Source organism: Triturus cristatus, chromosome 2_2 (genome assembly GCF_964204655.1).
Source record: "Triturus cristatus chromosome 2_2, aTriCri1.1, whole genome shotgun sequence".
Classification (NCBI taxonomy): domain Eukaryota; kingdom Metazoa; phylum Chordata; class Amphibia; order Caudata; family Salamandridae; genus Triturus; species Triturus cristatus.
This window is the reverse complement of record NC_140582.1, coordinates 1,242,079,286-1,242,105,797: the sequence shown is the minus strand read 5'-3', so window position 1 is coordinate 1,242,105,797 and position 26,512 is coordinate 1,242,079,286. Positions and strand designations below refer to the sequence as shown.

Genomic DNA, 26,512 nt, shown 5'->3' with positions numbered 1-26,512 from the left:
ACGGGCAAAGCCTGGTTTGGAGAGGGCCTTCCCGCTGTGGGTTTTGAGAAAGCAACACATGTTTGGAGAGTCTTTCTGAAATATTTTGTTCTACCGATATAGCACACGGGGGATTGTTTGGCCTCTAGTGTGTGAAGAGCCCTTTCTGCTTCAGAGTCGGATTGAGGAAAAAACAGGGAGTTCTATGGTTTGGTTCCGGTGGTACTAAGAAACCACCTGAGGAATAAATTTAGGGTTGGTTCGGAAAAGAAATCTGTCTTTATATACTTGAGAGAAAGGTTCTTCTAGGGTTCCTGGAGCTCACTGACACGCCAAAGGGAAGTAATGGCGACCAGAAAAGTCACCTTCCAGGAGAGGAACTGAAGGGGGCAAGAGTAGAGAGGCTCAAAGGGGGGACCCATGAGTTTGGTGAGGACGATACTGAAGTTCCATGATGAAGCCAGTGGAGTTTGAGGAGGGATTATCCTCTTAAACCCTTCCATGAATGCTTTCACAACTGGAATTATGAAAAGGCAGACACGCTCCATACTTGCAGGTAAGCGGCCACAGTGGTGAGATGGAGCCGAATAGAAGTGAATGCCAGTCCCCAAGTTTGTAGATGCAGCAGGTAGCAGACAATGTCTTATAGCCTTGCTGTGAGTGGGAGAATATGTTTTGAGTGACAATAATGCACAAATCAATTCCACTTGGCCACATAGCGTGCTCAGGTAGCGGGTCTACGGGCTTCTTTCAGGAAGGCCCTGCTTTCGGGTGGAAATTTGAGATATCCAAATTCTAAGACTTCAGGAGCCAGTTTCCAAGGTTGAGCGACTTGGGTTCCAGGTGTCGTATTTTCCTTGGTTCTGCATGAGAAGGTCCGGCCAGATTCAAAGCATCTTGTGCAGAACCACGAAAGGTCCAGTTCTGTCACAAACCACGGTTGGCAATCCCAAGTGGGGGCCACCAGAATGAGAGTGAGGGACATCTGCCATAGCCTCCGTACCACAAACGGAATCAGTGGGAGAGGAGGAACAGCATTAGCAAATATCCCTGACCAGTATATCTATAGAGCACTGCACTTGAACCGTGGGTGTGAGAACCTAGATGAGACGTTTCGGCATTTTGCATTTATCATTTTCTACGATATGTCTATCTGAGAGAAACCCCATCACTGTAAGTACTTGTGGAGGACTTGTGGGTGGAGCTCCCACTCATGGGCTTGTTGCCGCATCTTGCTGGGAGGTCAGCAAAGTCGCTGTCCACCTCCAGGAGGTACTCCGCTAGTAGATGGATTTTGTGACAGATACCCCATCACCAGACGTGCTGGGTGAGGTGAGAGAGCTGTGGGGTCCAAGTTCCCCCCTGGTATTGAAGATAAAAAATGGCTTTGGAGTTGTCCATTCAGACAAGGATGACTTTGCCCGGCAGATGGTAACGGAAAGCCTTCAATGCAAGGTGAACGGCTAGGAGTTCTAAGTAACTGATGTGAAGGCCCTTGTGCTTGGGTACCCATTGGCCTTAGACAGTTAGGTTTTGCAAATGTGCTTCAAACCCTGAGAGGGAGGCGTCCATGTGGATGATCTCCTGTGGAACCGGGTCTTGAAAATGCCACCCCTGCAACAGGTGTTTGGAGTTCCACCAGAGGAGAGAGTGATAAGCACAGCAGCTGACCAACACTAGATTGTCCTAATGACCACCAAGTGATAAGCTCGGGACGGCTGATCATCAAAATATCATCCTAATGACCCTTGAGTGATGAGCATGCGGTGGCTGAACAACACTAGATCGTTAGAATGATCCTCCAGTGATAAGCAGAGCAGCTGACCAACATTAGATTGTCCTAATAACCCTCGAGTGATAAGCACAGCGGTGGCTGATCATCACTAGATCGTCCTAATGACCCTCGAGTGATAAGGATGTGGCAGCAGCCTATCACTATATCGTCCTAATGACCCTCGAGTGATAAGCACAGCGGTGGCCCATCACTATATCATCCTAATGATCCTACGCAGGAGTCCATTACTGTGCTAAGCGTTCCTGCAATGGACGCATGTGTAGTCTTGCATGGGTCACCATTGCAATGCACCAAGCCATCACGCCTGAGAGGCACGTAACTGTCCTGACTGTGACCTGGTGGTCTGGTTGAAAGAGCGGAAGGAGTTTCTGAAGGGACTGTATCTGTTCAGGGTAGGAGTAGGCTAACTCACCTTTCGGAATTGAGGATTGCTCCCAAGTAAGGCCGAATTTGTTGGGGTTGGAAATTATATTTTGTGGCATTGCTGTGAACCCCAAGTGGTTTGAGTGTGTTTGTGGCATAGTTAGCGGGTGGCACTTTTGATGACACAGTCATCCAGATAAGGGAAGACGTGAATGCCCTGCAAATGTACGTGTGCGGCCACCACTGGGAGGCACTTTGTGAACTCGAAGGAGAGTACCTGGAATTGATAGTGTTTACCACTGACTACAAACCTGAGGTAGCGCCGATGCACTGAGTGTATTGGTATGTGGAAGCATGAGTCTTCCAGGTTGAGAGCGGTCATAAAGTCGCTCTGCTGTAGAAGAGGTACGACATCCTTCTGTGAGCATATGAAAATGTTCTGAGAGGCTGTATTTGCAGCGGGGTCTTAAGTCTAGAATGGACCTAAGAGACTCATCCTTTTTGGGAATTAGAAGATATAGGGAGTACACTCATGAGCCCTTGTGTTTAGGTGGTACCGGCTCGATGGCTCCTTTGTGAAGAATCCATTGCACCTCTTCTTTGAGTAGTTTAAGTGCTCTGCTGAAAGTCTTCGCTAGTGGGTGGTATGGTGGGGGGGGTGGAAGTTAGTTCCAGACAGTGACCGTACTGTATGATGTCCATTACCCACTGGTCTGTGGTGATATTCCACCAAGTGGGGAAGAACCCTTGCAAAGGACCCTACAGGTGTTATGTGATCGGGGCAGGAGGGGGGAGTCAGGGTTTGGTGACCGTGGCAAGGGTTTGCCTTGAGAGAGACTCGTACCTCTACCTCTGGAGGTTTTACCCGTATAGGTGCCTCTGGAGAATCCTCTACCTGAGGGTGACTGGGCCTTTGGGCGATTGAACGCCATGGAGGATATTGGGGAGGTTTGTTATGAGCCTCCATGGAGGCAGCAAAATGAACCTCTAAAAGTGGGCATCTGAAGTGCAGCCATAGCCTTAGCTGTCTGAGTATCCTTTAGTATCTGCTTCACTTGGGGCCCAAAAAGATGCTGACCATCAAAAGGAAGGGCCAGTACATTCTGCTGCACCTCTGGCTTGAACCCTGATACACAAAGCCATGTTTGATGTCTGGGATGGGGACTTGATCTGATACCCCGAGGAGCAGTGTCGGCGGCATCAGGGGAACCTCATATGATGGTTTTGTAGATTGATTTCCCTTCATAAACGAACTCCCGCCCTCTTTTCCTGTGTTCCTCAGAGAGGCGCTGAAGGAGTTCCTCCATTTCATCCCAAGTGGCTCTGTCATATCTTCCCAAGAGACCCTAAGAATTGGCGATAGGCCATTGGTTCGCGGACTGTGCTGCTACCCTTTTCCCCAAAGCATCTAGTCCTTTACTTCCTTTATCCAGTGTGGACGCATCTCCGGTTGTTTGGGAGTTGGGCCTCTTCTGCGCTGTGTGAACCATAGCTGAGTCTGGAGGAAGCTGATCTCGAATATAAGGAGGATGTGCGGGGCATGCCTTATACATTTTATCCACTCTGGAAGTAATTACCCGAGCAAGGACAGGGTCCTGAAAATGTTGGCTGCGTGATGGAACATACCATTAAGCATAGGGAGGGATTGTGTAGTGCGTGGTGTGGTGGACAGGGTCTCAAATAGAAAATCCTCTTCTTTTGGACCGGAATAGAGGGGAACTTTATGGTAAGGCGCTGCTCAGGCATGTGGGGGAATCATCTGGGGGAGATGGTCGAGCTGGATAAAGATCAGGGTCAGTGTCGCTTGGGGTCTCAGCGTCGTAAGTGTCCCAGGAGTCTGGTTGTAGGGACTTCCCCCCTCTATATCCCCAGTGCATCGAAGGGGTGGCCCCTGTAGAGTGTAGAAAATAGGGTCTCCATGAGAGGAGTGAGTGGAAGGTGCGCCCTGCGTGGCCTGTGTTGGTGATGGAGGAGCATGTAGTGGACTGGCGCATCTGTCCTTCTTCTTTGTTTTGAAGCTAGGGCATTATCCAGGGTCTCTTGGAAAGAAAACTGCCTTTTTGGTGGCTGTATGGCAATTTGAGGTGGGCGGGTGATGATCCAGCCCATGCCATGATGGATTTCCAAATGACTCTGTCGAGCATCAATCTCCTCTTTGATCTGATGGATGAGTGGTTCAACTGTTTCATTGCTGGCATTGGTGGTACCCAACTTCGGCGGCAAAGGCTTTGGGACCAACTGTGTTCTCGGAGCTGATTGTTTTGGTGTCAATGGTTTACTCAATGCAAGCCTGATCGAGGTTGGTGCTGAGCCGACTGATCTTGCGTGAGCTGGAGCTGGGCGTTTTGGCCGAAGTCGATGGTCGGTGCCGGCCATGTCCTGAGGGCAATGGTGGCCCGATGGTCTGCTGTTGGTGTTAGATGGTGACCATGCAGCCTTTTGTGGAGGCCTGTCTGGCTTGCAAGCTACATCAAGGAAGGAAAGGGTATGTACTCACACATTGTTGAGCTGCTGGAATGTGTTTGATCTCCAAGTCTGAGCTGGCACTGTCCTCTAGTGAGTACACCTACTCGCCTCTGCGCGATGTTCTTGAACTCTTCAGTGCCAAAGAGGTCCACTGGTTCTTCTCTGCTCCTCCTCAACATCTCCAAGCATCAAGCTCAGCGGTGATGGAGAGTCTTCTTCGATCTGAAGAAGCAGCAAGCGTCGGAAGCAATCTCGTTCTGCACGGGCAAAAGACAACGGTTACAGACCAGATCGGTCTGTGGATATTTTGAGTGGCACCACGGACAATATCTAACAGGCGTTTATTCCATCACCCTTGTGACATGGTTTGGGACCAATCGGAACTCCCAAGAAAGAAGGCCCAAAAGGGTGAGGTCCCACAAGGGACTGAGATCGAATCTGAGCATCTCCCAGGGCATCTGGAGTCGTCGACCCAGAACGGAACAAAAATGGCATTCACAATCGAAAACAATACCGACAATTAGAAGCTACCTGTGGGAACTGAAAAGAGTACCAACGACAACGGTCTCGAATCAGAGCATGGGAGCACACGTCCGAACCCGACGGCAGAAAGAAAATAATCTAAGAATGGAGCCGATGCCCATGCTCATTACTTGCAACAGGAGTCGTCGCTGAATCTCGTGACTCAAAAGACTTCTTTGAAGAAAAATACGTGCACACTTCCGGGCCCAACATTAAATGGCAAGAGTATGCACAGCATGTATATGTACAGCCACACATGCCTCAAGGATCCTTTGCTTCTTATCAGATGGGGCAAAAGCAGAGGAAACTGCCCTCCTCAAAGAAAAGCTACACTTTGGGAAGAAACAGTACAAGCATCCCTCCCTCAGAGGGCAGGTACGGCTCGGGTACCATCATCCCAAGCTTTTCCCATCACAGGGCAGGTACAAAGTGGGCAGCAGCAGTGCAAGCATCCCTCCCTCAGAGGGCAGGTACGGATCGGGTACCATCATCCCAAGCTTTTCCCATCACAGGCCAGGTAAAAAGTGGGCAGCGCAAGCTTTACTTCCTCTAAGAACAGAGACTGGATGGCTAGAAGAGAGCAAGCTTCCCTCTCCCACAGAAGCAACAAGTGCAATGTTCCATTTCCCAAAGAAGTTTTCCAAAGGGCCGACTAGTAGAAGCTTTTATCACTCCCAGAACATGCTCAGTTCAGACACGAGGGGCATGTGGGTTACAGACAGATCTCTGGAGGCGGGGCTTCACTCAATGAGAGGAATGTATTGGTGGATGAATGAGTGAATAGGTGAGCTCTGACTCCAGCTGATTTTCCATGGGACCTTCCTGAAAGTGCTGCTGCTGTCACGAGGAGACCTGCTGGTAGTGTTGATTGTTTGGTGTTCCTTGCATTGAGAAGTAGTCGGTACCTACTAGGTGCTTCTTATTTACAGTTGCCGGCCACAGCCTAAGTAGCCATGCTCTAGACAGGCACACAGGTGGCCCTCTCTTTGCAAAGGTTTTGAATTCTCATGAACCAGGCTCTGCGGAATTCCAGCCTCAGTGCTGCACCTGTTCAACGTGTTGAGAGCCACCAGTGTGTGAACGTGTGTCACGTATGCAATGTCCTTTCTTACCTTGGCTGCGGACACTTCACCCCTGAAGTGCACAAGGAGCCATTAGTAAAGACGATGTATGCTATATACAAAACTCCGGCCACCTGCGCTGAGGGCGCTACGTCACTTCACAGCGCTAGTTACTGCACCAATAATTGCTACACATAAAACAAGCATATACAAGTGCCATTATGTAAAAGTTTTAAACACAATAGGGGGTGAGCCTGTTATGAGGGTTGGGGGAGAGGGGTCAATACAAAACTATCAATAGAAAGAGAACCCCCTGCACCATACATTTTTCAAGGGGTACAGAGGCTGCTTAATTACTCCGAGCGTCCTCATTCAAAACAACATTTCGTATTTTTTTAGAAAGTTATTTCAAGATCATCACACACCCATACATAAATCTAAAAGTGTACTAGACACATGTATTTCAGAACATAACAAATTAGCTACAGTAGCGACACAAACTTTACGAACAAGCAAAAGGCATTACTTTTTGGGGACATATAGCACATGCACAAAAGACTTCTTTAATTACGTAATGATTCTGGTGCATTCACATGAATGCACCTGAAACGTTGCAACAAACAATCAACAACCAATCACAGAACTGACATTTACGTTGTCAACATGCGCACGCATAACACAAACCTTGTCCGTGCAGTATTATTGGGAGAAGAGGAGTTACAAAGCAGAGCAGGCTGCGCTTAATTTGTGAAACAATAAGAGCCAGGGTTCTAGTCGCGAGGTCTCTGCAGCGGGCACCACCCACTGCCACTGCCAGGTTTGTCAATGACAGCACCCACACAGCTACTGACCAGCACACTGCTACACGCGTGACAAGTCAGACTATTCCAGGCCCCAGAGCTATAAACAGAGCTTGGGCAGCAGGTGTTAGTTGTTTTTAATGCACGCGGTGTAGGAGAGTAGGATCTGCTTCCTATGGTTACCCCCACTTTTCGCTGATGTTTCACTGTTTTTCGACTTTAGTCTGGCAGGGGCCCTGCTATTCAGGACCCCAGCTTAGCTGCTTCCTCTCTAAATTGATTCCATGTACCTTAGGTACACCACAGATTGGATTCTGAGGTGCCCTTATAAGTTCCTAGCATATGGAATTCTATGTACCCAGGGCATAGGTACCCCAGGGGACTACCAGGGGCTGCAGAATGTATTGTGCCACCCCTGGGAAGCCCTCCAAAATGACACCAAATGTGCTTTTACCTCTAGCCTCATAAAGAGACTAGTAGGGTGTGTTTAGGAATAAATACATATATTTTATATATATACCTGGTGTGGTCTCCTTTCATTTAGCCACTCAGGAGATTATAGACTGGTAAAACAAGCTGCTTTACATTCCTTCGGGACTTAGCCTGAAGGCTGCTCTCCATAGCTACCACTAGGATAGCTTTCAATAAAGGTTGTCTTTAACCTATAACCAATAAGGGGTTGTTTGGACTGATACAAGGTGCTCACTATAACAAGTGGACAGCATATACCAAGCCAACTTCTCACACACTGAATTTATAAACAATTGCTGTTCTGCTTAACTCTAAATTATACAAACAGCGTCACCATGTGGCAGCTGTCATAAGTGCTGGTGTTGACAATTAAATACCGGTCCAACAATTAAGTGCCGGTGTCGAGCACCAGACACCACTGGCTCAAATTAAGCACTGAGAGCAGGAGAGAGAAAGGGAAACTAAAGAGAAAGAGGCCTTGTCAATACAAAAGGATAACAGAAGAGGTGGTGTCCCCCCCAAGGCCAGACCACCTACCTTGTTAATCGCGATGGTGAGGGCCGGCTCCACCCTTGCCTCCGCCTCGTCCTGCCGGCGGTAACAGAAGAGATTGCACCCACGCAGGACGCAGAACATGGGCGCCCACTGCTGCGGCTCCCCCACCTGCTGCTGTGAAGCACAAGAGAGGAGAGGGGTGAGTGAAGGCGCTGTGTGGCCGTGAGCTGCTGCTGTTCACAAGTATCCACCGCCTCTGGCATGAACCACAAACACATGAGGCACACAGTCAAGGCGTGAGGTGTGGAGGGCAGAGTGAGCGGTGGAGGGCTATGGAAGGGAGACAAGGGGAGGGCTCAGAAAGGGTGTGGGTAGAGGGCTGATGGAGGGTGAAGGTGAAGGGCTGAGGGAATGGTGAGAAGTGGAGGGCTCAGAAGGGGTGTGAGTGGAGGGCTGAGGAAGGGTGAGGGTGGAAGACTAGGGAAGGGAGAGGAGTGGAGAGCTCAGAAGGGGTGTGGGTGGAGGGTTGGGGTAGGGGTCGGGTGTAGGTGGAGGACTGGGGAAGAGTGAGAAGTAGAGGGCTCGGAAAGGGTAGGGGTGGAGGGCTGGAGAAGGTTAAGGGTGGAGGGCAGGTAGAGGGGGGAGGGCTGGGGAAGGGTGAGAAGTGGAGGGCTCAGAAAGGGCTTGGGTGGAGGGCTGTGGAAGGGTGAGAAGCGGAGGGCTAAGAAAGGGTGTGAGTGGAGGGCTCTGAAAGGACATGGGTGGAGGGCTGAGGGAGGGTGAGGGTGGAAGGCTAGGGAAGGGTGAGAAGTGGCGGGCTGTGAAAGGGTCTGAGTGGAGGGATGGGGAGGGGTGGAGGTCAGGGCAGTGGTGTAACAACGTCCCCCACAACCACCACGATGCGGGGGGCCCCTTCCGGCAGTGGCAGGCCCCAGAACTGAGAGCTTCGGACTGGGTCTGGAGAGTAGGAGGCCTCTTTTCAGGGGTGGCCCCCCTCAAGTTTTGTTACACCACTGGGGCAGGTAGAGCGATGGAGGGCTGGGGAAGAGTGAGAAGTGGAGGGCCCAGAAAGGGCGAGGCTAGAAATGGGTGAGAAGTAGAGGGCTGAGAAAGGGTGTAGGTGGAGGGCTCGGAAATGGTGAGAAGTGGAGAGCTGAGAAAGGGCATGGGTGGAGAGCTGGGGAAGGTTCAGGGGTGGAGAGAAGGTAGAGGGGTGGCGGGCTGGGGAAGGGTGAGGGGTGGAAGGCTTAGGTGGATGGCAGGGAGAGAGTGGAGGGCTCGGGAAGGGTGAGGGTGGAAGGCTAGGGAAGGGTGAGAAGTAGAGTTCTGGGAAAGGTTGTGAGTGGAGGGCTGGGGGCTGCGTTTAAATGGCTTCAGAGCGGCGCGCGATACATAACACTGGCTGATATATCGCAGTCTGAATTTCAAGGACACTTCCACAGCTGACCTCAAGGTGGCAGCAGTGGAACGCTGCAGAAACTGTAGGAGCTCTGCAGGCACCAGAAAATGTCAACAGATGGCTTTCTCTCTCGCCCAATGCTAGACCTGGAATGTACCCCAAAACCCATTCATTGTGGATCAAGGTATGGCACAAGAAAGGGGGTGGAGTCATGAGGATAGGAGCAAAAAAATAAGAGTTTGACAGTCAATGTATACATTTATTTTTAAAAAATCTGTGGAAAGAAACTGAGAAGGACGCATGTATTTGTAATGGTAATTGCATTCATATAGCACTTACTACCCCTGACGAGGTGTTGAAGCACTATACGGCGAGTAACACACTACTCCGTAACCCAAGGTCAGTGGTGAATCCAGTGGTTATTGTTAATTACTGTGATTAGTCATTCGTGTTAAAGAAAAGGTGACATGCATTATCCTTCAGTCACTTTGTGATGGATTAGATTAACACCAGTTGGGTCTAGTCATCAGTGGAGGCTATGGGGGTCTCAGGGGAACGGTTGGTGAGACAGATAGGCTGGTGGGATCTGGCAATGTGAGGTTGCAGGGCTAGGGTTTTAAAGAGGAGAGGATGTGATCTATGAAATGAGGTGTCAGCCAATTGCAGAATTACAATAAAATAGATTGTGGCAGACAGGCATGACAGTGAGACGAGGCACTACTCAGAAATAGAACGCATACGAAGGATGGAACTTAAGAGGAGGGCACTCTGGAAAATGAAAGGCGAGAAATCAAGCGGAAGGAAGTCAGCGGCATCGAGAACCCCCTGCTCCACCAGCTTGAGCGGGGGTAAAGGGGCGAGGAACTAACTGAAGCCTATCAGTGTGCAAAACTGCACCAGCTCGGTTCGCTTGTTGCAGTGACTGACCTTCATGGGGGATGTAGTCCGCAGGCCTGTTACTCTTGCTGACGGCCTGCCTCTGTACAACTACAACTCCCAGAAGCCTCCACCGGCTGCTTCAGCTCCGGCGAGACAGTGACAGAGTCGGAGCCCTCCTGCCCTCGAGCCCTGTTACTACCTCCGTGGCTGACAAGATGTCAGTGTCCTATTTGGACAGAAGTTACCTTTAGGAGAGCAGACCCTCATCTGCCTCTCTCTCCCCTCTTCTTTAATACGATACTTCTGTTGGAGTGTTTCATCCGTGTTGGAAGTCTGTCAAAGATGCGTTCCCTACACATTGGTAAAATCTATACTCCAAGTTAAAACTATATAGCCATAAATGAAAAGTAAATACTGAAAATAAAAATTGAAAATTGCCAGCCCTTTTAGACTTTGAAAACTGTATAAATAATCCTTTTTTTAAAAAAAATAGAAGGTATTTCATTCAAAGTAGAAAGCCTTGTACACAGGGCCGGACTGGGAACCAGAACCGGCCTTCGCAAAGTGTTCGGCTAGCTCCCCGGGGGCGGAGGGGGTTAGGGATGCGGTGGAGCTGTTGGCCAGTGCTGGTTTCGGACGATTTTGTTACTGGGGCCGATATTGCAGCTATGCTGCATAAACGGCCCTGTAACAAAAACAGCCCCCCAGAAGCCCAAAACTGGAACCCACCCTGGCGGCCCACCAGGGAAATGCCTGGTGCCCGCTACGGCCAGTCCAGCCCTGCTTGTACAGCATTTCTATCCGCCACATCTAATTTTGAATTCACATAATTTTCATATTAATCTTGGCATATACGAACGAGAAACACCAAACGTGCCGGTAGAATGAAGACGCAACCCTCCTCAGCTGAGCTACCATTGTTGTGTAAGTGATAGGTTTATTGTTAGGTCTCGCCTGACAAAAGCAGCGCATGCGCTGTCTCGCCATGGAGAGGACCTTTTGGAATCGATTCAGTCAAAGCTGAATGCACGCGCGTCCAAATGGACAAAGATTGCTGCTCTCGCCATCCGCAAAGCTAAACATGCTAAACAGGGACAAAAAAATGCACGCACATGTGGACAGCCCAACGCCATCTTTGTGCACACACGCGTGCATTTTTTTGTCCCTATGCGTGCATGGCAGCGTGCTTTCGCTTTCCCAGACAGGCTGAAGGGCCCGGCGGCAGTGCTGAGAAATCTGCCACGGCGCGCGCAGCCCCCGCTCGACCCCAGGAGCTGACGCGAGGCCTCCCGCGAGCATTGCTTCTTTATAAATGAAACTTACGGCATGCTCCCTCACTAGTGTCGCAAAGCATATTGAATATTTGTGCAGTGAACCATGCCAGCACTGGTGTACAAAGAAAGAAACAAAAATAAGCTGTAACTGAAAAATAAACATAGGAATTACGGTAGTCAGTCTGGAAATCTCAAATTGTCTTCCATTAGGTAGGTGCGGTTTATGTAAACCAGGTACTGCAATACATGGAATACAACAAGATCTGCTTTTTGTACTGTCCCGTACACGCTTTCGTGTTAACCGATGTCACAAACGAAGCCGCCCCCTTTGTTGCAGATACCGGCCCAACCGGAGAACAATGAATGGGCAGCAGCCAGCATACTCTGCCCATTCAGCCAGCAATGGGCCGGCTCAGTCATCTAACTGGTCGCCGGAGATGCACCGTGACCAGGTCCACCCATCCATCACTCTGACCACCCTGAGGAAGCAATACTCGGCCAAGAGTACTCCTTACTCACTCTTCCCCTTCAGAAGCGCGGGCAACCACAACTAGGCCTACCGGGCGGAGGTACGTTCCTCCTACACGACTCGCCTTAAAGGGAATTCCATCAAATGCACACGCCGCGGGCAACGAAATGAGCAGTGTGCACCGAAGCGCCCGCGGGCGTATTAGACAAAGGCGCGTGCAGAAAGCTCATCCAATCAGTACTTCCGAATCATGTTCGGTGCACCAGGATTGGGTAAAATGGCTCCAATCCTAGAACCCCTCCAGTACTCCCAGTCGACTCTCACAGTATGTTTAGTTGTGGGATTGGTGGTATGCGACCTGGAAGTGCTGAAATTACGTTAAAAGATCAATAACGGACATTAGGCTGAATTCATGGACCGACCGTGTAAGTACCGTACAGGTGGACAGTTGACACGTGGTAGCAGTAAAGGCGGTAACTAGTGAGTAGAATTGACACTTGAGCATGGGTGACATCCCTCCCCAACCAACGTAACCCGCCAGTAGCATGCATGTGTACTTACGTTTTGGAGGCTTCTCGGGCATTTTTTCCTGTTAGCACCACAACGTACTGAGAATGAAATTGACAGTAGCCTAATTTCCCTCGAATGTAACAGGCCCAGTTCTCAACATTTGCACGTACTCTGTATTATGCACACCACAATCCTGCTTTCAGTACTTGGGGTCAAGGTACGGTTGATACGTTGTTCAGGTTCGCCAAGGCACATATCCGGCCCTGGGGTTTCATTTGATACATTTATGTGTTTTGGATGCTGTAATTGTGGATTGTTACCATTGATCCAGATACCATACAATTCGAATGGCTTATACCAGGACTGAAGCTCGGGTCTAGAAACGGCAGTGGCGCTGAAGGAGTCGGAAGCAGTAATGGCAGAGTATCCGGTAATACTGCAAACGTTTGAGGTGTAGCTTGTCCGTGTTTTGATTGAGCTAAGAATATTCTGATGGCATGAACGTTATTTGGTTTTGCAGAAAAGTGTTGGTGTATTGGTGTGTATCATGAGTTTACCTGTCACTGCCGACCCCTCCCCCCCTTCACCCATCCACTCAGAACAGGTTAACCTTACCGGTGAGTGCCTATTTGGCAATCTTGAAACTGGGCTGTCATGGGTGCCCTGTGGTGGTGTTGGAGAAGGCCCATGCGTAGTATCATTTTGCAGCATTAGTGACCAGTCTCTGGTGGGTACCTCTGTTTTTGTACCATGGATAGTCTCTCGTGTGACTGCTAGACCTGACCGCTCTATTTGGGACCTAATGTAGCCACAGGAGCAGTCTCAAGTCAAGGACTGCGATATCTAGTGATGCAAATACTTCAGTTATTAAATGATATTTCCATTGATGTTATCGTAAAGATGACCACCCGAGACAGTGTACACAGGTACTCCTCTGCCCTGTGAGGGCCACCGTAGTTCAAGAAGGAACGTCCCTTAGTGCGCGTTCCTAAAGCTTCTCTGTGTGTCAGTGTAAGCACACCAGGCAGCAACAAGGGTAGATAGGAGTCTTATGGTTCCACTGATCTTCCCAAGGACTAGGTGTTCTGATGAGTGCCCACGGCAGTTTGTCGTGAGTGCATGTAAGTGGCACCCAGTGGGCACTCAGCCGTCATGCCGTGCACCAGTGTACTCCGATGTCCGCTCCCTATTGATACAAGAGGTCCTCGCAGCAAGGTGGAGCATGGCATACACAGATACTTTAGATTGTCTACCTATACACTGCAATCTTCTCTTTTGTCCTCAGTCTTACTAGAGACAGCTTCCAGCTCACCGCGCTTGAGATGGCGCCTTCCAATGACACATCAGGATCTGGCAGGGAACTTGGACACGTGCTCTTCACTCCCGGCTACTTTACAACACTGACATTTAATACACGTATATTGAAACTCCGTTCTGTATTTCTTAAAAGTAATAGTCCTGAAGCCATTGTATAGGAGGCGGTAATATATATGTTGTGGCATTACGCTCGATAACACCTTTCGCTAGTAATGCAGATTTTAGTCAGACAGCGGTAACACGCTTTTCTTTAGTTTTCCTTACAGGCTTTTTTTAAAAAGATGTCTTTGACGCCTCCGTTTCTGTCACCTCGATGTCACTTCCATTTTTGATGTTTACTTGTACATCCAACAGCATCTTTGTATGGCTCCTTTTCATGTCCCCAAACCAGCCATCGCCTTTCTCGTTGTCCTGAGAGGTCAGGACTGATCGATATCTCTGTGCATAAAATTAGCTGTTTACTTAAACTTTTATTTTGCATTGCACGTTGACTGTTCAGTCATGGAGTTACTTCTATTGATCCTGGATTCTCTTTTGTAGCATTGTCTATTTGGAATACTTATTTTGAGCTAAACGTGTGAATTTAGAGTTAGGCATAAGTAAACAAGCATTGAAAATGCAATCGGTCTCGCCATTGATTAAGTTAAAGCCATTTGCTTTGCTAATGGTATTGTATAGCAAAGCAAATGGCTTTAACTTAATGAAAGGCGAGACCTATTGCATTTTTAATGCTTGTTTTAAATACATTAATGTTTGCCCCCTTTGTGCTAACAGTGGCACACACGATTGATTGTGTTCTATGTCATTTTTCCTTACCGACTTTTGTATTCATGGGACACGATGGGAGATGTCGTTTCGTCAAGATTATGGGCCCTTGGCTTAGCCAACGGAGGTTCAGAAGGAACAACGGGCAAAGCAAAAAAGTGGACGTCTGAGTTGCATGTAGCCCTTTCTGAAATGTCTTGAACATCACGAGCGTCTGCCGAGGCATGGCACCAGGTCGCCTCTCGTACCCGAGGTTGTAGCTGGCATCGTTTCCATTGGAAGTCTAGATCTGAATGATTTTTAATGAAAATAGCTACACTATTTTGGATTTGGAATGAACTGCTGACTTATGTTGCATAATACATTTCATTTTTGAATCTTTTCTCTGGATGTACACCAGGGTTGCATGGAAATATTCCTGTGTCCATCAATTTGAGAATGCAAGAAACTTCCTGAGCTTTAGAAAGAAGTTAAAAACTCATCTTTTCCCACAGCCCTCTTAGGTACTCGTGCTAGCCCAGACAGCGCTAGGAAGCCCTGGTAAGGTATCCATGCACTTTACAAATCTGCTGAATAGAATACAATAGAACACAAATAAGCACTGGCAAAGCCCAGAGGTCTCGCCTTTGTGAGAGCTATTGGCTTTGACACTGTCTTTTAGCGGTGTTGTACAGCAGGCGTAGAGTAGAGTGGCATGAAGGAGAATGGAGTAGAGTGGCGAAGAGTGGAATAACGTAGAGTGGAGTGGCTTAGAGTAAAGTGAAGAGGTGTGGCGTAGAGTACAGTGGAGTGGAGTGGCATAGAGTAGAGTGATGTAAAGTGGAGTGATGTGGATTAGAGTTGAGTAGTGTGGTGTAGAGTGGAGTAGCGTGTACAGTGGTACAGTTCCGAGTGTAAGAAACTAAAGCATCAATAGACACAGCAGATAGTGTGAAAGCAACATAAATACGAATCTGTATGCCTGTGTTAAAAGTAAAAAAGCCCTATGCATGCCCTGGAATAATACCAAAACACTAATAAAATTTAAAAAACAGTGTGCTCGAAAAATGACGAGGAAGAACAAAGAAGAGTAAGAAACTTGGTTCATGCTCCAGGGAAGAGCTAACAAAAGAAAGGAAGGGAACCTACAGGAGCGAAGCAATCTAAAGATGGTAAAAGAGTGACAATGAAAACAACTAATGGTATGCAGTTTGTGAGTTGTTAGCCCACTGATTTGTAAACACTATGTCGCGCAGTACAGCGCATACTCTGTGTAGGCAAGACCTAAATAGTTGGGGAAAGTTGGGAAACACAATTTGTGTATTCTTTAGATGTGTATACATCTCTATTTATAGTCTGACAGCAAACATTGCTTGAACTGCATTTGGAAAGTCCAGTGTTTGGGAGTAAGCCCAAATTGATGTAAATTATATACAGACAGGACTCTATGGGTATTCTACCCTGGCCAAATGATTTCATAAACTTGTTTTTAGGTCTCGCTGAGCCAGCGCATGCGCTGCTCTGCGAGAAAATGAGTGAGTGGCTTTTGAAAGTGCTACCAGAGGCTTTTCCTGGCCTCAAGCTTGCGTGCACATGCACGCGTGCAGCTGCCATGTGGGTTTCTGTCAAGGCTCATTAAGCCTTGCGTTCCTCCGCGCTTCAATTCCCTCCCCCTCCCCCACCACAGATTGCGTCACTCTGCCGGATAGGATTACACAGTAACCAGCAGAATACATGGCGTGTTATACTGTGTTGCGTTACACTCTTGTTTTTATTGCCTTTGTTTATGTGACGGAGATCCATTACATTTGGCAGAACATTTCTGGGTGCCGTATTGCATGAAATACACCAGGTGGCGCTAACGTGTTTTACAGAGCACCATACAGCGTTTTATTCTGTGTTAAAAAAGACACTTTAGGAGTGGAAAGGAGCTTACTCTTTTACTTGTATTAAAAATTATTTTTAAAGGTGACTCAAAAGATCTTAAACATAGTTTATACCAGCATGCTCCAATAGTGTGCGTATTTCACTCCTGATTGCACTGGCCTTCCAGGTCCTAAGACTCAGACTCATGATTTTACTGTTATTTCAAAACCAATCTAACATTTGTTTTGTTGTAGGTATTACCTTAGTAAAGTATACCTATGTGATCTTACTCTCATTGGTCAGTGTTTTATTACGGATGACAAGATGTTTTCTCATTAGTTCTCGCACCATAAGCCCCTTCCATTCCAAACATCTGGAAACGCATTTGTCTCTGTACCTATATAGTAATGGCTTTCAGTTACAGCTGGCGGAAATTATGCTACACATGTATTTATTGCCTTCACCAAGCGATTCTGCTTTCACTGGTGTGACCATAACTTGCCAAAATATTTTACTGTTGTGTTCGGCAGTGTCTCCGCTTCTGTCTGATCACTCCTCAAATGACACCTTCCTTAATCTCACCCACAAGCAAGGTAATCCACTCAATTTTATGCTAATTTCAAAAACGCTTTATACAAATCTAAACCCATCATCGCTCCAACTGACATCACGCATTTCACATGCAAATCAGTTCACCTCCTTGTAGATCGCTCTCCCGTGTACTACTTCCAGTAATACTGTGTCACCCATCTCCTGTAGAAAACAGGCCCCCACTGCTCTCGCTACTTTCCACGCGATCTTCATAAAGACCTCACTTCAGTCTGCACTGCAGCTCGTACAACTGCTTCATCATGATCCACCTTGTACCAAGGACAGGCCTCAGCCATGGCGAAAGCACGTATTCACCGCTAACTTCTCGGTTAATAAGCACCCCCTTCATACACTGCATGAGGGTCGAGGCAGCGTCAAATCTATCTCTGTCCAGGACCATCCACCAGCGCTCTGTGCAAACCTGCAGCTCTTTCCTCTCTCCATCATCCTCAATTATCAGTATTCTATTGCTTATCCTTATCTGCTCATGACTTCACCCTGCTACATCTGCTCCGAGATTAACACTGCAATTAGTCCACACTCACCCCAACCCTGCGTAATTAAAATATTACGATTTAACACAACATCCTCCTCACGAACATTTCCTCTTATGAAAGCAGCTAATCCACCCTGTGCCCCCCTCTTACTATTTCGTCCTTCCGTCATCAAATCTTTGCCTCTTTCATCCAACAGTTTCCCCCGCGTTTCCCGTCTCACTGACTGCCTGTCCTGTAACCGACTACTCAGCCCTCTCCTGTGTCCCTTCATTCCCCCATCCTCTCCTCTCCTCTGTTCTTGTCTATGCTCACACTCTTAGATCTCTCTGCCTTGCCTTTGATAGTGCTGGTCACCCCACACTTTCCTCAATGAGCGCGCGGGGCATCAGCTGGGTACCATCGTTGCACTTTCACCAAGGTGAGTTTAGTAAAAATGTATTTGACTCCTTTCGATAACTGGTGCCTTTCACAAACAGAAACTGTAATGACAATGTACGGCACTTTACAAGATGGCATGTTTTAATACTAGGGCTTCTGATTATATGCATAGCGTTTGATCTAGCAGATATGATTGAACGTATGGTGAGACCCTTAAATGAAGGCTTAGGGCTCGATTCACAAAGGGACTGGTGTGCAATGAAGTGAAGTGTGCGGAGTCTGTTCACTCATGGCAGAGCCTCCGCACTGCCCTCTCTGTAGTGCGCCGGACAGAGATGCTGCCCCCGTGCAGAGACTCCACACTCGTACCTTTACTACACGCAAGTCCCTCTGTACATCAGACCCGTAACCTCTACTGCTTTGTGATTTTTAAAATAAAGAGAGGGAAGCATTTATAGTAAAAATGGAAAACTCGTGTCTCTATTTACAATGCACTTATTGGTTGTTTTTAACTTTCAAGAAAATAACACATTTGTTCTCAAACGACATCCATATTTTAAATCACACATTTTATGGAGCTGACATTTGGAATTTCATGTCATACCGTTCACTTGTGCCCATTCCTGTCGTCTTATACCCTTGTTATCTAGCAGTGCTTTCAACACCACAGGCCATCAAATTCTGGATGGAACGGCCCTAAACGGTTTCGCCCATCCCTCTCTAATCGCACTCAAATGCTAACAGGCATTGGCATAGCCAATAGGTCTCGCCTTTGGGACCTTATAAGTGTTTAGTTATCCAGAACAATATCCTTGGTGCAACAACATTAACTGTTAAGGGCTAAACACTTATAAGGTCCCAAGGCGAGACCTATTGGCTATGGCAATGCTTGTTGGAAGTTGAATGTAGGTTTTTGGAGTTGTTGTTCAAGAATATTCAAAGTGTGCCAATTTCTGGAGCTGATGTTTCTGATTTGTGTTGTATGTTCACTGACCTAGGATCACAGCAAATGTCTTATGGACCAGCACAAGTCCTTCGAGAAGGAAGCCGTGTACAGTACATGTTGGACCTAGACGACGCGAGCACAGGTACATAGCGCTTTGTAACTCTGAGCCAGTCCTAACCCCATCGCTCAGTGCACAGTGATCTGTGTAACCCCTCCCAGCTCTAAAGGGACATGTACTAGCAGTGCTGGTACTGTCCTGTTTGGCTTGACCGCAGTCAGAAACACCCAAGGCCAGTTCTAAAGAGGACGCAGATAGCCAAGTGTAGGTCTAAGTGTGTCGCAAAGACACCTAAGGCTAATTCTAAGGATGACAAAGAGACAGCCAGGGACGGCTCCTCCATAATAGCAGAGGAGAGTCACCCCACTGGTCAGTCAGTCGGCTGTCTAGCAAATGACCGCTGACTGTGCCGATGCCAGCAGTGCAGGGCGGGGCCTGGCACAGCAGGGTGGAGTGGTAGGTGCAGTGTAAGTGCGCATGTCTGTTTGGCCGGCTGAATACGACTGGCCAAACAGACATGCACACTTAGGTTTCTGCAGCCCAGCTGTGTTGCATAGCCGAGTTGCCAAAACATCACAGGCACCTAGGCACAGTCTGAGCAGTGAAGCCCGCCACTCGGACCAATCCTGGCTCTGCTCTCATAGCATGAGAGCATCACCAGGATTGGGTGCGGAGCCTGCGCCCCAGTGCATCCTGGGACTAGAGGAGAGCCATAGAAGAGGACAGAGGCAGCTGCCATGTAGTCAGGTACGTTTTAAAAAATGTTATTAATATTCCCCCGTCCCGCCTCCCCGCTTATGAACTGCGGCAGCCACCAGTGGAGACAGCCAAGGCTACTTCTAAGGATGACGCAGAGCCACCCAAGGCCAGTTCTAAGGATGACGCAGAGCCACCCAAGGCCAGTTCTAAGGATGACGCAGAGCCACCCAAGGCCAGTTCCAAGGATAACGCAGAGCCACCCAAGGCCAGTTCTAAGGATAACGCAGAGCCACCCAAGGCCAGTTCCAAGGATGACGCAGAGCCACCCAAGGCCAGTTCTAAGGATGACGCAGAGCCACCCAAGGCCAGTTCCAAGGATGACGCAGAGCCACCCAAGGCCAGTTCCAAGAATGATACAGAGCCACCCAAGGCCAGTTCCAAGGATGACGCAGAGCCACCCAAGGCCAGTTCCAAGGATGACGCAGAGCCACCCAAGGCCAGTTCCAAGGATGACGCAGAGCCACCCAAGGCCAGTTCCAAGGATGACACAGAGCCACCCAAGGCCAGTTCTGAGGGTGACGCAGAGCCACTCAAGGCCAGTTCTAAGGATGACACAGAGCCACCCAAGGCCAGTTCCAAGGATGACGCAGAGCCACCCAAGGCCAGTTCTAAGGATGACGCAGAGCCTCCCAAGGCCAGTTCCAAGGATAACACAGAGCCACCCAAGGCCAGTTCTGAGGGTGACACAGAGCCACCCAAGGCCAGTTCCAAGGATGACGCAGAGCCACCCAAGGCCAGTTCTAAGGATGACGCAAGTGCTGGAAGAGGGCGGTGACTCACAGCAGCATCACTGTCAGGTGCTCCTATGGAGCACTGGCCTCAGTGCTTGCGTCTTGTGAGTGGCACGTGCCCCGGTGTCGCTGTGGTGGGTACCGGCACTTACCTGCATCTTTAGGATGCCGGACATCATCTGGTCGCACATACAGCTGGGCTGGGCGGCGAGCCTGCAGCACATACTGCCATAGAGCGGCAGCCAGAAGGAGCTCTCCTCTAGGAAGAGAAAAGAGCAAGTGATCAACCTAGGCAAGCGCTCCAACACTTCCACTTCGAAGTACATTCGTTTCAAACATTTAATGAGGAACAATTGTTTAAAACTGCTAACTGTGTGTACTTTACATTTCATTAGGAAACAGCTTCAGTCTAAATTCTTTAGGAGAGGTTTTTGTAATTGATAAGTTGTGGCAGTGGTCAGCATTTGAATTTCACACTTTTGTTTTCAAAATAAATGCTTTAGAAAGATCATTTTCAAACAAAAAGGTTAAAGCTATTTGTCTAATAGGATGCAGCCAAGAGACTGCCCTGTAATCTATCTAAAACTGAAACAGACATACCTGGAGAGACAAAGCACAGGAAGGAGACATGCTCTGAAGGAGAGAGACCTTTAGAGAGGCACACACTGAGAGATAGAGCACAGAAGGGAGAGAACACAGAGAGACAGAACACAGAAGGGAGACAACACCAACAGACAGAGCCCAGAAGGGAGACAACACTGAGACAGAGAAGGGAGATATACACTGAGAGACAGAGAAGGTAGATAACACTAACAGACAGAGCACGGAAAGGGGACATACTGAGAGAGAGAGAGACAGCATAAGAGAGTCACATGCTGAGAGACAGAGTACAGAAGTAGACATACTTTGAAAGAGTCCAGGGTATGGGCGCTTTGCACTGGATTGTTGATGATGCTGACAAGACAAGGCCGAAACTCTGGCCTTTGGAGAGTGTTGGTTGTGTGATGTGCTCTACCACATCCATGAGCTTAAAGAGGGTGCCTCTTGTTTTTTTCTAGCTTGTGTTGACTGGTAGGTTGAAGTCAATGCGGAGGGTGGTTTGGACATGTCGGATGGACGAAGTGGTGAGCAGAGCTAAGAATTCATCAATGAAGTCTTTGTTCTGCCCAGGAGGCCTGTAGATGTAATGGAAGGTGGTGGTCCGAGTTGCAGCAAGTGTGGAATGGAATGCCAGCAGCTCCCTGGGGTTGAGTACTACTTGCTTGGCCAGGGTACAGGAGCAGGAGGACGTATGGCAGACCGCAAGGTTTCCTTCCTTCTTATATGCATGTTCCATATGTTGGATGTTGTAGCCTATAGGATGGAGAATGTCTAGGATGTGCGAAGATGCGGGCATGAGCCATGTTTCTGTGATAAATAGAACATCAAGGCTGTGATAGGTGATGAAGGCTGTGATGTCTGGTGCCTGCAATACTGCAGAGCGAGCGTGAGTGAGCATACGTTGGAACGTGTGCTCTGTAGTTTGGGGGTGTATGGTAGGTAGTAGGATGTGTACGAGATTGGGTCTATGTGTTGTGTGGCTGCTCTGCGAGCGTCGAGGTCATCTGGGTGTCTGGGTGTGGTTGTGGGGTTTGACAGCATGGGGAGATGGGGGATGCACATGTAAGATTTAGTGGAACATTGCTTCTAGCCCAAGACCGTTCCTGGCCCTAACAGGCCCAAACAGGCAAACCCCTTGTCTGTGCCCAGCCTTTGATGGTGATGGCTTGACGAGTTGACTGAAGTAGAGAAAAGGCAGAAAGTGATGTCACTTCCAGTACAGATTAATGATGGGAAATGCAGTGATGTCACCTCCAGTGAAGACAGATGATGGAAAATGAAGTCCACTAGCTTGCCGCCTTCTTTTATAGACGGTTGGGTAGTAAACAAGTTATGCCACTTCCAGTACAGATGAATGATGGAAAATGCAGTGATGTCCCTTCCTGTGAAGACGGATGATGGGAAATGAAGTCCTCTAGCTTGCCGCCTTCTTTTATAGATCGTGATCTCACTTCGTATGCAGATGGGTGAGGTGAAAACAGTCACATCAGAGAGTCCATTTAGGGCTCAGAATGGTTGTCCACAGTTGTCCTGGTGCTGTACATTTGTCTGTCAAACTTACGACCTGACTGCAACATTTCGGCAAGCCTCTGTCACACAAATCTGAGAGGCTGTATGCGCTGAAAGAAACAATTGTAGTTCCCACTCTTGACATGCCTGTTGCTTTTCATCAGGCGGTCCTGAGTGAAGATTCAAAGCATCTCACTTCCTCTGTTGCGCTGGGGGGGATTCGTGCTAAAGTGTATACCCTTTGGTTTAGCGTCAGCATTCTCGGTGCTTCAGAGGCTCATGAAGGTGATGCTTCAGGATATCAAGGGGAGTATTAGACGCTCAAGAGGATATTGTGGTGTGCGTAAAGATGGAGAGGAGTGCAACACACCGCTAGAAAAGGTGCTGCAGGGTCTGTAGGACGGGGTATGATAATTGCAAGTTTGAGGAGGAAGTCATAGATTACCTGGGTCACCATATGTCCAGGAAAGGTGTGCAACCAAAAATGAAAATCTTGAATGTTTTTGGATTTTATTTGATTTTTACTTTACATTTGTCCTGCATTTTTCTAGGGAGACTGCACCGTTCACCAAGTTGCTCAGGAAGGTAGAGGTGTATGTGTGGGGTGGTGAATGGCAGTCGGTGTTTGATGGTGTTTCTGCAGACATCGTGAAACCTGGGCTCTTGGAGACTTTTGACATGAGCGCTATCAGTATTATTGTTACTGATGCCAGTAAAGTGGGCATAGCGGCTGTGCTTAGCCAGACGAGAGAGGATGGGAGAGGAAGCAGTAGCCTCGGCCTCTAGTGCACTACGTGGGGTGGAATCAACGTACTAAACAATCAAAAAAGAGGCTTTAGCCCACTTTATAACATATATGTGTGGTCCTCTGTTTACCCTACGGACAGACCATTAGCCTTTTGTCCATCTGTTCAGTACATGGGGTAGTGGAAAGGCCACACGTAGAACAGCAAAGTGGTCATTTCCTTTGCAAGAGTATAATTACAGTACAGAGTATGTGCCGGGAGAAAGAAATATTGCTGATTTTCTGTCAAGAGGCTACTTGTTGAATTGTGCGAGAGCGCATGTGATGAAGAAGAGGGCGTGTGCTTGGCTAATCATCTTCAAACTGTGCTGAACAGAGCTCTCGTAGACGAAGAGTGGAGAAATGGCTTGGATTGAAGATCTGGCCGTGAAACGGGTCATATCGTGGCTTGGCCTAGGGTCAAGAGACTGAGTCCTAATTGACACCCTAGGCACATGTTGCACAAGAATTTAACTGTGATGAATGCTTGCTCCGGTGAGTTAGTCAGTTAGTGGTGGCTGTCAATTTAAAGAAAAGGGTACTGACATTAGCCCACTATAGCCCACAAAGGTTACATGAGGATTTGGGCAGTGAAGCGCACGGTATGTGAGGGTATTTGGTGGGCTGGCTTGGATAAGGCTACAGGTTGTTTCGGGGCAAGTATTTTGAGTGGTAAATCGCAAGTGACGAAGCCCATTCCTATACCTCCAGCTGTGACACCCATGGTTCCATGGATAAAACCGGCTCTCTTTATATCGGGTCTGTTCGAGGTATTGAGGGGGCACCGCCTATGCCATGGTGCTCATCTATTAAATTTCCAAATGCCTTTGTGAATAATGTGAACACAAGCACTCTGATATAAGTTATGCAGGGGATATTTGGGAGAGAGGGTTGTCCTAGTGAACTCGTTATAAAAAATGCTACATAGTTCGTTTCAGAGGAGATGGAGAGATTTTTGGAAGGGCATGGCATTGAAACACCTATGGACAGCTGGGTATCATCCCAGAAGCGACTGTCGGGTTGAGCGTTTCAATCGTACGTCGAAAGCACATTTACAGTTTGCTTTAGTTAATAAACTAAACTGGAGGTGTGTGAGGGATGAAGTGCTGTGGGAAATAACACCCATTACTAGCACTGGTGATTGGCACTTTGTGTTTTTGAGGGTATGAGTCCCAGGATCCAAATTGAACAGATAATTAATGGGGCAATCTTCAATTGATTCTTCTTGCCTGCCAAAAGCAATGTAAGTGAGGAAGAGCGTGCAAAAAGGTTATAAGAGAAGAAGTAAGATTTTGGAAGGGTGAAAGGTCATTTTTGTGAGGTGGGTCAGAATAAGAAACCTGAACATGTGCAGGAGACAATCCTAATTATTTCCCCCTTTTTAAATGGCCTGTGTGCTATCTAATGCAGTGCAGGCGAGTGATGGTCCTGTGTGAAGAAGGAGAGGGTGGCTGCAATCCAAGCTGACAAAGGCGACTACATGTGCCATCGTTTGGAAGGCGCTGCGTGGTGGCGATACGCATCTTATGCGCACAAACGAGGGCACACTGCCCTGTTCAGACTAAAGATGATCCTAAGGTCCTTTTAAGCTGATGTTGGCTGCTCTGAGCCGACAACACTTTCTTGTAATCGGTTTCTTCCCTTCATTTTTCATTATTCTTAAGTTGCTGAAGGGAGAGGATATGCAAGGCCTGTCTTCCTGTACCTTGTGCCTTGATGTGGTTCTATAGAAGGTGCGGCGCATTCAGTGTGTGCAGTCACTTGAAGAGTGAAGTGCTGGCTCGGTCACACTTTATGCTCTAAGGCTGTGCCCACTCACCTGCAGGACAGCCTCCTTCCTCTCGGCTGGGGATGGTGGATGCAGTATTTTCTTGGTGGACGCGTTGCATGCATCGTCTCCAACAAACTCTTTCATGGACTCGCTTCCCCTACACAGACTACTCAGCGTGGCAGAAACTAGCCCGTATCTGCATCACTGCAGAGGGACTCACAAGTCTCTGGCCCGGCACAAAAGGCAAAGCCGGGAGGCAGCAATGTTTATTTAGGACACATTTTTAACAGGTTTTAGTTCCTACCTTGGAGATACTGTTTGCACCCGGTAGTCTAAGTTTGGTTATTGTTATTAATAGCACTGTAGTGCTCGTCACACACTCTTTACATGTAAGGTCAACCTCGGCGTCTGGTGCTTGGCCGCACATTAGTGCTAAAAAACTTCTTTTATGGTTTTCAACTCCATTTCAATAGCCTCCTGCATGTGCCAGCATTCGAAGTGTTGTAGTCATGGTGCTCACTGGTTTCTGTTTTTATCCCCCTCCTACCAGTCGCATGCCTAGACCAACATCTGCTCAGCGTTGACTGCGGGCGGGTGGGAGTGGACAGGGGGTAACTTCTTAGGAGCAGCCACAATTCCCACAAGCCCAAGACCTGCTCCGTTCAGGTGGGTCCCCAAAGAACCCTTCTTACCGCTGCTGGTTGTCGTGAGGTCGTGAGTCCGGAAGCTGTCCTGCACGTCAGCGAGGGAGAGGAGGGTGTGGGCCAGTAGGTGGTACTTCGGGCCACTTCAAGAGAGAAACAGAAGAGAAACACTGGTATTAGAAGGAGGCAGGAGAGAAATGGGCAGAACCAGTGCCAAGGTTCAGAGAGGAACAGAGACATCACTTAATCGTAACAATCGGTTTACAGCATGTAGTGGCATACATCACACTCTGTACACTTTTACCTGTGACACTCGGTTTACAGCATATAGTGGTATACATCACACTCTGTACACTTCTAGCTGTAGCAATCAGTTTACAGCATGTAGTGGCATACATCACACACTCTGTATACTTCTACCTGTAACAATCGATATACGGCATGTAATGGTATACATTTCACTCTCTGTACACTTCTACCTGTAACAATCGATTTACGGCATGTAATGGTATACATGTAAATGTAAATGTGGGTGTACTTGTAAAGCGCACTGCAACTCCATGGAGTATCCTGGCGCTGAAGACCGCTGGGGAACCCGTCCTGGTTTCCCCTGTGAGATGGTCCCTTTCTGGGTATCTCCAAGGTGAAACCAGGCATCCCCGGCGTCTGTGGGGGGCCGTTGTAGAGATGAGGCAAGCTTAATGCCCAGAGTTGCAGAGTGTGTTCCTGGTTAGAGTAGGCACCGAGGCGAGAATTATCGAGTCCATTTTGACCCTGGTCCACGACCCTGCCGCGTTGGGAATTGAACCCTGGTCCCTGCCCGTTCTCTGCTTA

The 26,512-nt window shown here is 48.3% G+C and overlaps 1 protein-coding gene across 5 annotated transcripts in view; it reads right to left on the bottom strand.

Moving 5' to 3' along the window:
- The window catches only part of RTKN (rhotekin), a 606,092-nt gene that overhangs the window by 46,070 nt on the left and 533,510 nt on the right, over positions 1 to 26,512 (bottom strand). For 4 of the 5 annotated variants that reach the window (XM_085642925.1, XM_085642926.1, XM_085642923.1 and 1 more), the window contains exons 7-9: positions 25,727 to 25,821; positions 20,523 to 20,629; positions 7,995 to 8,126 (exon numbers count right to left, since the gene is read on the bottom strand). In XM_085642925.1, coding sequence (XP_085499051.1) covers positions 7,995 to 8,126; positions 20,523 to 20,629; positions 25,727 to 25,821 — 334 coding nt within the window. The remainder of the gene's footprint in view (positions 1 to 7,994; positions 8,127 to 20,522; positions 20,630 to 25,726; positions 25,822 to 26,512) is intronic. The other variant, XM_085642924.1, reaches the window with a different exon arrangement.